We start from the raw sequence: 11,410 nt of genomic DNA on the forward strand, positions 1-11,410 counted from the left end.
CTTTCAGCTAAAATTTTGTTTGACTGTAATAACTGGTAAGTTCTGTTTTCATTCCAGTGCAAAATACAACCAGTTTACAAACTTTGAAAGCTATCACAAAACAGGGTTGCTGTCGTGTAAGACAGCTCTCTTCAAGCACTTCATTCATCACTCCAATGAAACCATCTAACATCTTGCCTTTGTCCACAGCGCTCTTACTTTCGAACTCTCCTCATGTATGGCTTCCACTTCCTGGTGTGGTTTCTCTGTGTCAAAGAGATCCGGGACACACAGTGCGGATTTAAACTTCTAACCAGAGAAGCTGCCTTGCAGACTTTCTCAAACCTTCACATAGAACGCTGGTAAATTGTTCCTTTTTTGGTTGCTAGGTTTTTTTTATACTTGAACATGGGTTTGAAAAGTAATTTCAGTATTGCAGCTACAGCGAAGCATGTGATGTCTGGGTATAAATCCCAGCTGCTGAGTTTAGCCATTATAGTACTGCCTGCATGGCAGCTTCGATTTCTTGTTACGTTAAAGTATCCTGGTAATCACTAGAAATTCTATATTCCTATTAAGATACATTTTAGGAAAATAGTTGGGTATTTAATTTTATTCTTTATTTAATTTTATTCTCTTTTCTCAAAAGAGTTATGTAATCCTAGGTAGGATATTTTGGTTTTGTGTTGTCAGAGGAAATGGTAATTGATTAGGAAGGAAGAAAGGAAAAAAAAAGAGGAAAAAGGCCTCAAGCAACAGAAAATCCTAGTAATTCTTCCTTATTCAGCTCCAGAAAAAATTTCAAACAGACAATTTTTCATTGTGCTGTAATCCACTCCCTATTTCTGAGAGTCCTCTCTCCTTTTGCAGAAATGAGCCATGCAAGCAGTGTAAGAAATGGAGAAAAGCTGTTATTGTGATAAGGGAAGTTGAGAGTTACTAATGCTATTCAAAACTTCTTTCTGTCTTATTTTTTATACATTATAATTCAGTACTGCTTAACCAAAATATTTTAAGTAAAATCAATATCTGATAGATATTTAGAATTGCTGAGGACTCTAAAGTGAAAGCAAATGCCTATTCTTTACTTATTTTCGAGCTAAAGTGTTTTATAAGAGGACTACTGATAGATTAATTTAAGACAATAAAAAATTTTGCATAGTCTTTTAATTAGTTTAGAGCTCCTTTAGTTGTAATTTAGCTAGAACAGTTCCCATATGTGAGTGATACAGCCATGACTGCTGTTATGGGACTGAAACACTGTTTTCACACAAATACCATAATTTCTGTACATTTTCTATGCCTCAGTTGTTGCTAAAAGGGATAGTTTAATTAGGTATAATCAAACCTTTTCAAACTGTTGTCTTCAATCAAGAAAATCGCGCACGGGCTACCGCTTGCTTGACAGGGAGCAGATCTCTTGAACAATGTTCCTGTACACAAACATGTGCAACCCTACAGTCCTAGTCAATTCCAATGTGTACAGTTTTAGGTTGACCTTTGACAGCTACACTTCTCCTCCAGACTGCAATTGCAAAGGTCATGTTTGGGCGCACGAATCTGGTGTGGAATGTAGAGCTACTGTTGCATTGAACCTGTAACTGAGGAGAAACAGACAGAAAATCACTTTCCCACCCAAGTGGTTTGCTTGTTGCTCTAAAGGAAACTGTAGCTGAGCCAGAAGTATGATTTGAGCTGCTACCTCCAAACCCAGTCTTGATCTATAAAATTCTGTAAATTTCAGGGATTTTCTAAATACAAGGTTAAAAATATATGTGAGGCCCAGAAGTGCACATCTCAGAATTGCCTTATTTAACTTCACTTTTTAAATTAAGCACTTAAAGAAGAAAACTGAAAGAAATAAATGAGGATAATCAGTTTCAGCTGTAAAAATGCAATCTTAAATTTTATTGTTTTTTGTAATTGCACTTATTGGTTATATAAAGTGTTTTCTAGATAAAATCTTAGCAAGCTTTCTTCTGCTGCTTCAATTATCTAGCACTAAAGAAATGAAAGTGAAAAAGTAATTGTGCTGTACCCCATTACCCAGCAATAGAAGCAATGAAAAAGGGATATTGCTAACATTTTACAGTAATTATATTGCTGGTGTGGAACATACCAGATCTTCATGTCTTAGTTCCATGTGCCTTGTATATGCCTCTAGAAAATGAGCCTACTATTCTTGCTCTTCTATCTACAGTAATCCATAAACTAATCCCCTGTCTGTTTTCTTATTTATCTGAAATGTCCTGGTTAGTGATGAAGAATGCTTGTTTTGTGTCAAGAAAAGAACAACTCAAATTCTTCCAAGAAAGAAGTTCTTCCAATAATTCCGAGTCACAAGTTTGCCTAAAAACGGCTATAGGTTTTTTGGGGTTTTAAAATTTGGTTTAATTCTGCTCAAACTGGCAATGTATTTTCTGGTTTTATGCTCATCTGTCAATCAACAGTCTCTTCATTTCCATATTTATTGGCTAATTTAAACCAAATCTGAGAGAACAGTAGAGATTTCAAAATGAAAAGCTGTGGCAAAGTTTGTGGAAAATGAAACCCTCTTAGAGAGAGAAACTCAGATTATTGTCACTGCTGAAGAAAAAAACCCTATAATAAGGTCTAGAAGGTTACTTACCAGTTCCACAGCTAGTCATTGAGCATGTGTAACTAGAAGATAGCATGTCAGTGCACAAAACAAAGTACTGTCTCTTTCCCAGTTAATATTTATAAGATCTGGAAATAAACTGGGAGATGGGGAGGTATAAGTATGTGGGGAGAGTGCATATATTCAGGGAAATGATAGTCCTAAGTGAAATGTCAGTCTTGTACAAACAATTGGGATAATTGCAGTTGGAAATTATATAGGGATATCAAACATTCATCCCATAGACCTCCCATTAGATTTCTTTGTATATAATTTTGTAAGAATCTGAAACAACTCAATACTGGAAACTTCTTATTTTAAACAAATCTGGCCCCTGATATCTTTCCATTGTGTGACATGTGTGTAAAAAGGCAAATAAAAACCGGTTAGACATTGTGCCGTGGAGGTTCTGTACATATCATGAGTACAGAGACAGAAGAGTAAGAAATAGTAGTTGGTATTGTATTTCTGCTGACCTGGAACAATGTGGAGCCCCCCGCTGGGTCACAGCAACTTGTTTATATTGAGACCATCAGCAAGGGGTAGCAGAGACACCACTATCTTGGCACTGGATTAGAGGCTCTGAAATGTGGGTTTATTTCTGCTTCTGCATCACTGCAGTGGGGCTACTTGACATCCAAGGAAGTTATTTGATTCTCTTTGAATCTTAAAATGCCACAAGTGGGGTGCAGCTCTGTTAGGTACTGGAGTGTTCAGTGCAGTGTGGTCTGTGCTCAGATGTTCTGGGAATAATGGAGGAGAGTGCTGGAGAATATTCAAGGAACAAGCAGCATTTAATAGGATAAAAACCATCTGAGCTAAGCACCCTGGTCCTTGAGTCTGCCAAGGGCTCCCCAGCTGCTGCACTGGAACACGTGGTGAGCTGCTGAAGGGAATGAACACCAGGCTTCTGCAAAAACCAAATCATCTGTCCTGTCTGCTCAAGCTTAGTCAGACTTGGATTTGTGGGGGTGCTACAGTGCTAGGTGAATTCTTATGGAGCACATGACAAATTATTTAGATTAAAATTGATGCATGACATGTTTACTCATGAAGTCAATGTAAAATTACTATCAAATCAGCTATCTAATAATTCCCGCCTGTTTAGACCCTCACTTCTTTATGCTTTCTCCATGTTTTTCCCATTCCAGTGGACATTGATGTGAATATCACCTTTTGCATATTAAAAATACTAGAAAACAGACCAGATTTTTCTTCTTACTGTGCTGAATTTGATTTATAGATGCTTATATTTAGAAAATCTTGAAACTGAAGCATACAAGGGAAAAGTACAGTTTTATCATTATGGCAATAAGGATCACGTAACACTTTTTAAAGAGAGACCAAGATACTTCCTAGAATATTTTTTTAATCTAACCCTGAATTTTAGAAAGCATTTGAAAATTAATAGATTCTGCGAACTGTTTATGTATTTGATACTAGGAAATAATGCTTACATCCTAAACTAGCTTTTTTTGTGAGTGTTCTCATTGTCTTTTTTGTTTAACTATCCTTTGGCTGTGTATATATGAATATAAACGAAACATTCTTGAAATTTACTTTCTAAATAGCAGAGTTTTGACATTAGTTTGAAATGAGAGCAACCTTTTGAACAGAGAGCATATGCTTTGTGTTTTAGATTCTGAATCTGATTACACAACTAATCTGTTTTGCAGAAATGGATGGAGCACATTTTTTAATTTAAAACTTAAAAGAAAATTAAAAGAGATATTATAAAAACATAACAGAGACAGCTGGAATTACTTCAGGCTACAAAAGAAGGTCTAGTTCTGCATCTACAGTCTTGACCTGAGAAATGTAACTGTTCGTGTTAAGTTTTGATGAGTAGGAGAAATACTGGAAAATTAAATGGTCTCACTGGCCAAGTTTTCCTATCCTAAATTTGGTCATTGATTTCTTCTGACAACAAAAAAAATGATGGATTTTCTTCCAGACAGAAAATGTCTATCCCTAGGAGAACTAGACATAGCAAATATTGTCCTTAATGATAAAAGGAGGGGAAATTCAAAATGTAGTTCTAGTCCTGGTTTGTTTGACATATTTTTGTGAAGTGGCAATTTATAATGGCATTGTACAAGCCAGCAGATCACTGAACAGATCAAATTGTGGCTATTACTTTTGTCTATAAAATTTGCTTTGTGTGCTGAACAAGCCATGCTGTTTCACATATAAAACTGTAAAGAGCAATATAAAAAAATGTTTGTTTTTCCAGTTTGTCACTAATCTCTAAATATGAGTTTTTATATAAAAATTCAGAAAAATAAGCATTCATATTGCTACAGGGATTTTTTTCCATTTCTGTGCCATTATAGACCAACACAAGCAGTGGAATTAAATGGTTTTTTCCTGGTTTTGTTCAGAGCAAGTAGAATTGTTTCTGAGTGTCTAGTCAATGCAAAAATATTTTTGCTGTTTTAACTGTGTCTGTTTTGTCTTGTTAAAAGTCCTGCTCTTGGCTGACATGTGGACTTTCAAAAGCCCCAGTTTAGCTAGGGCAGTGCTGGCAGTCTAGCCCACTTGGCATCATGTTTCATTGTTAGACCTCTGACCACTGGCAGTCTTCGTTGCCTGTAGGAGTTCACTGGAAAAACATATCTTGGGTGTACAAAACTCGTAAATTCCAATTAAAATGTTATAACTGAAGGCCTGATTTTGTTTTTTGAAACACATAATACTGGACCAGAAAAAAAGAGTCCTAGTGCAATTTTAAAATACAGAATAATTTTTCAGGATAGATATTTTATAAGCTCAAGCATCTTACGGATTCAGTTTAAAAGCACTGAATTCAATTAAACCCCTACAACTTGGTGTTCAAATGAATTTTAGCCAGCATTGTCTTAAATTGTAACTTAACCAAAACACAACCATGTGGAGAATTTTTTCTTTACTTTGCATTCCATGTTTGTGGTAATTGAGCCACTATTAGAAATAGATGGGGAAATCATTCACACTATATATTTTTGGGTATCTAACTCTGGGTACTTAGATTGGAGCCTGAATTCTTTCAGGCTGGAGCCAAACTTGGTATTCTGAGCTGTGTGTCCCCCTGCCAAGAGGCAGCAGAATTCAGTACATGGTGTGAATAATACCTTGCTGTTTCTAGGAGTGGTTCTGTCACATGTTGACTGCTCACAAATGGCTTTGTGGCAAATTGCATGAATTGTGCTTACCAGCTCATCCACTGGTGTGGCTTCGATCTCCTCTAGGGTAGGCTCCATCTAACATACCCATGCTTAATCCTGGCTGTGGAAGCTTCTGTATGGTTCTCCTGTACCATCTGGATCTGGTGGTCTGCAGTATGGGTGTAGTGTAATGCTGTCAGTGTATTGAACATACTGTGGTCTGTATTCCCTAACTATTCTGGTATACTGAAAGGTGGTGGGGAAAAGGGAAGAAAAATGATAACCCAGTGGTATTCTACTGAAGTCATTCTCCTTTCAGCTTTGAATAGTTTTTTTTTTTTAATTTCAGGATATGTTCACTGTTACCCAAATGGCAACCACATGTAACAATATTAGTGTTCAACCTGATTAATTCCTGTGCTTTTAATCTTTTTCTTTGAGCCCTGTAGTTCACAGAACTATTTAATGTTGTTGTTCTGTGATGTATGTGCTGACATTCCAGTAATCAGTTGTCCACAGGAATTACTGCAAATAACTATTAGTTCACTAGGCTAATAGTTTATGTAATACTTTTAGAGCAGCTCATATAGTCTAATTCATCAGACAATTATTCTGCATCTCTTAAGATTTTTAGTCATTTAAATAGTAAGTATCACAAAATTAGATTTCGTCTTAATACACATGATTCATAAACAATCAAAGGTGAATACATTGGGGTTTTGGCTTACAAACGTAAAATGTCAGCAAAAAAATTAAATAATATCTCTTCAGTAGAAGAGACCATGGAGTGATTAATAAAATAATATTTAACTGTCATGTAAAGAAAGCAGTGAAATGACAAGGCTCCTTGGAGCAGACTTAGTTCACTGAGGTAAAAAATAATTTATTCTTGTAACTTTTTTGCTGACAGTGAGAAGGCCCGTGTCCTAATCAAAATCAGATTTACAAAGTAGCTCTAAATTCCCTATACACAATAGCTGTAGTCTCTGTAGATAACATCTGTCTGTGCTGCCTTTGCTTATTTTAATGCTGTCCCGTGTGGAATCAGTGGCTCTCCTGTCACAAACACAGAGAGCATGAGTTCAGGTTGGTGCACGTGTGTCTGTGATTCCAGCAGCAAGCCAGCGTGCTGTGGTCTGTACTCCAGTGGGAACTTACCTGTGTCTGTCAGACCTACGGGCACATTTCAAAGTGGGCTGCTGTTGTTGTTGCGCTCATTCATAGTTTTACAGAAATGCACTGCTTAAAAGGAGAGGGTGGCTTGGAGTAGAAGGAAATAACATCTGAACTTGGCAAGCAACCTGCTAAAGTGTGTCTTCTTCCTGCTCTTGATCACCTTGTCTGTTCCTTTCCATCTTTTCTCTGGTGTTAAATGGAATTACCAAAGACATGAATTCAAGCAACGCTTTAAGCATGAATTTTCTTTTTTTTATTGCTTACATTTCCTCCAGTGGCAAAAGGTTTTCTTGCATTTCAAAGGAAAACTATCTTGGACTTACCAACGAGAATTTAAGGCAAATCACCAGAATCTTCTTAATTGTGATTTGTGTTCAACCCTGTCAATAGTAGCTACCAGCAGCTTCATGTGCTGATTTCTAAGCAACCATTAAAAGCTGCTGAACTACTGGTTGAATATCAAAAGTCTGGTGTGTCACAGGTAGAAGGCCTACCTGAGAATGCAGTTGCAGGAATGAAATACACAGACAGTTCTCTGTGCAGAGAACTGAGAGGATTAAGGTGTGTTCTGGACAAACTGAGCAGGGAGGAGCACCTGACAGTAGGATCACTGCCCCAATTCATTTTGCTGTACAACCTGCAAAAAATTGAGCCAACAGAAAAGACAAGTCTCAAGAGAGGTTTTGTGTTTTGCATTAAGGGGTCACTAAAGTACAGCTGTTGTTTGGATTCTGTTGTGCATGGTAACATAAATAATGTCTCACTTCTATGCTGCTACCTTGAGTTCCTTGACTGAGAAAGTAAAAGGAGAACCCATCAGATCAGCATAAAGCCACAGCAAGTAGATGTCCCCTTTGATGAAACTACTAGAGATGTGGAGTGACACTGTACATTTGACTGCTTGGTGTTTATAGTCTTCAAAAATGTTTAAACTGTGGCAGAATGAAAAGCAAGCAGGGGGCTGAACACAGAGTGATCTATACCTTCAAAAACAGAGCACAGTGAAGTATTGTTATTGTTGTCTGTATGTGGGCTGTGTTCTGAGATGTTTAGTCAGGAAAATTAATTTCCCTTCCATGTGTATCTGACCCATAGAGCAATGGTATCAACTGCATAACTGAACAATCATTTAATTAACTTTTGCACTGTCTTTCTTCTGGGAGTATGTGTGACTATATTTGGTATTTCCTGTTCTTCTTCAGGGCGTTTGACGTGGAACTTCTTTATATAGCCCAGCGCTTGAAAATACCTATAGCAGAAGTTGCTGTCAACTGGACTGAAATAGAAGGTAGGGAAATTGTTCATGTTCTTATAAGGTTCCTTACATGTCAATCCAGAATAACAGATCCAAGGTTATTGCCATACTTACCCAGTTTTGATAGCATACAGCCTTTTTTCCATAAAAATTTTGAATTTCATGTCCTTGCCAGCCTTCTGCCATGGCTTGGTACAGAAAGACTAGGTGAAGGGGTAGCACAGGAGAGAAACTCTGTGCTCCCACTGGAGACAAAAGTAGGGAATTACACTGCTAGGACAAAAACTGCTTTGGTATATCCTCTTGCTGTGATGTGTTAATAAATTAGTGCAATTGTAAAACCCTGTGCAGGGAGTCTAACCATCATCACTTATTGGTTCAATTCCATTTCACCATGTCTTGTCTTCCAAAATCTTAAGATGTGATACTCTTTCATACCTGTAGGGAGGTCTCTGCCACTGAGTTACTGGGAAGTATAGCTCCATGCATATTTCTTCAGTGCAGAGCCAGCTTAATAGTTACTGGTTACTGCTTGCTTCGGCTCACTTACCCCCCATCAAATGCAGTTCCTCTATTTTTTTCCCTTTTCATGTCTTTATCTTTTTTTTAATCGGAATCTCTCCTCCTCAGCACAACCCCCGAACAACAGAAATGATAATGAACTGCAGTGATGATGAAAGGTGGAATCAGAGAATGTCCTGAGCCAACTTCACTTGCAATGTTTCCTTTCAGTGCAGTTCCACATGTACTTTGCACCTAACCCAAATGTTAGCAGAGATTATAGAAGGCTTGGTTTTGTAGTGTGGGTTCCTTGCCTTGCCTGAAGATTGGCACCTTCATATTATTGTTGTAAGACAAGGTGGCAGTCCTCTTCTCCAAAGTTGCTAGATAAATCATATGCTTAATTGTTGATGTTCAGGTTCCTATTTACTTGAACAAAGCCTTGTCACAGAGAACACTGTGCATTTTGTCACATACATGGAATTACTGTGCTGCTTGCAAACTAGAGTCTCCCAGCTATGGCATAATGTAATTTCTATAAAGCAAGAGCTTTCAAAATGTAAGTTTTTTATTAATGTTGAGATCTAGGTTGTGGGGCTGAGTGTGCTGAGAATGCAGAGGTTCATGACTGCTTAAATGTGTGTCTTGCCAGTGCTCATTTTTTTCTAACAATGTCATTCTGATTTTCTTCTTCATTAATCACAGGTTCTAAGTTAGTTCCCTTTTGGAGCTGGCTGCAGATGGGCAGGGATCTTCTTTTTATACGACTGCGATATATGACTGGTGCCTGGAAGCTTGAAGCAAAAAAATGTAATTAGGTTATTTACATTTTCCAAATATATTATTATGCTTAATGGAACACGAGAACAGTTTCAATCAAGTGAAGTGGTGGTGAAAGCTGAGGTAATTCTTCATTGCTCCTGTTGTATGTTTCATTTTTGCAGCATGTATGTGTTTTATAAGATTGTCAGCAGAGAATTTGTACATTTTGAAAAAAGAAAGCATTTCCAAAAAGATTTTCTTACGTGGTAATCAGGTTTTTATTTTATTAAATACTAGCTTTAACATGTCTTATAAATTCATTCAAATAAATATATCTGCTTTTGTCTCATCATACATCTGGAATCTCCTTTTGCATATTAAAAAGAGGCACTCTGTTCTACATTGTGCATTGTTTTGTTGTGAATGACCATAACCATTTGTTTCTGTTATATCTGGAAATTTTAGGCCATATTGCAACTTGGAGTTACCATTCATAGTTCACACTGCTGCATGTTTAGATTCAATGTTATGGAAAACATTAATGGATTTTACTGAGTTATAACAGTAATGTTCATAGAGTTGTTCTCAGGACTTTCAGTAGTCCCTTGACATTCCAAACGTTTTTGTCTGAAGCTGAAATAGTTTTCGTGATATAAAACTGCAGATCTTTTCCAGACTGTAGAAGGTCCAAGAAGAAAGCACATACAATTTTAAAATGTCTTTTATAAATATGTTTTGTTCATACATACTTATTACTGTGTGCTCAAGGCTAGGAGTCCTTGGCATCTACAGATCTGTAGTGAAAAGGGTATGGAAAGCTCAGAGCATGCAGGAGTGAGACCCAGTGTACGCTGGGGACCTGTGCATTAGTAATGCCAGTCTGGTGTTGTCACACTTCAAATGAGATCAGAGATGGAGGGAGGGGTCTTGGCACTTTCATACTAATGTCACTCTGTGGTACAGTACAGAACAGTTTCATTTGTGCTTTCAAAGTAGCTGTGAATTGCCAACAAACTAAGCCAATCCGTCTCTCTGAAACTTGTACAAATTTGAAGAACTTTAAAGAATGAACGGTGTATGGTTGTACTTTCACATGTGAATTTACTGGTGATTTTTCTTACTTTTCTGTAATACTGACTTGAGTTTTGCTTCTGTTAGGGTTACCTCAGTTTTCTATAAAGTGCTGGAATAAATTCTCAAAAAATATATTCAGTTTGACTTCAGAAGCTTTATTCTCTTACCTTGTCCGGATATATCTCTGTCACTTCTGCAGAATCAATCACGACTCCTCATTGCCATTACTAGAATCAAATATCAGCTTCTCAGGACACCTGCTACGGTGTGGATTCACAGAATCACAGAATATTCTGAGTTGGAAGGGATCTACAAGGGTTGCTTCTATAGGTGTAGCTTAACACATTGCAGTGGGGATAAAAGATGAACTGGAATAAAAAATGGAGCCAACTGGGATCAAAGGAGAGTAGGGAGAAATAGAAAATGAGAGTGACCTGGAGCTGAGGTTGAAAGCCAGAGAGAAACCGAAGATTTACTTTAGCTGAGAAGGACAGTTGGCTTTGCCTTCTGTCACTCATGTAGCAATCACAAGTCTTCTGGGTAGCATATTCAGCTCCTATGCAGTTGTTTGCAGATTATAAAATACAAGACACACAGGCTGTTAACAGCAGACCAGGACTCACCACACACAGGTTCCAACAGAAGCATGTTTTAGACTCACACTTGGGTTTAGATTTTTGCTCTGCTCTCCTCTGTGTTCCTTCAGGCCCAGCTCACCTCAATTGTTGCACAGCGATCCCAGAATCACGGAAAGATTCTCCTGGGTACAATTTCAGAAGCAGATGTACTGGTTTAATTGCACAGAGCCATAAAGAGGAGTATTCCTGCTCCCTCTACACCTGTTCTGCAGCCGCTTAGAGTCTCCCTCAAGCCAGTTCAGCT

At 37.6% G+C, this 11,410-nt stretch overlaps 1 protein-coding gene across 2 annotated transcripts in view; it reads left to right on the plus strand.

The window, feature by feature from the left end:
- ALG5 (ALG5, dolichyl-phosphate beta-glucosyltransferase) overlaps nt 1–10,662 on the plus strand; it is a 20,908-nt gene extending 10,246 nt beyond the window's left edge. For both annotated transcript variants that reach the window (XM_017731313.1, XM_008631423.2), the window contains exons 8-10: nt 190–341; nt 8,139–8,224; nt 9,398–10,662. In XM_017731313.1, coding sequence (XP_017586802.1) covers nt 190–341; nt 8,139–8,224; nt 9,398–9,510 — 351 coding nt within the window. In that variant the 3' untranslated portion in view covers nt 9,511–10,662. The remainder of the gene's footprint in view (nt 1–189; nt 342–8,138; nt 8,225–9,397) is intronic.
- Nucleotides 10,663–11,410: the final 748 nt, after the last annotated feature.

The sequence above is a fragment of the Corvus brachyrhynchos genome, unplaced genomic scaffold, assembly GCF_000691975.1.
Source record: "Corvus brachyrhynchos isolate BGI_N302 unplaced genomic scaffold, ASM69197v1 scaffold103, whole genome shotgun sequence".
In the NCBI taxonomy this organism is placed as follows: Eukaryota; Metazoa; Chordata; class Aves; order Passeriformes; family Corvidae; genus Corvus; species Corvus brachyrhynchos.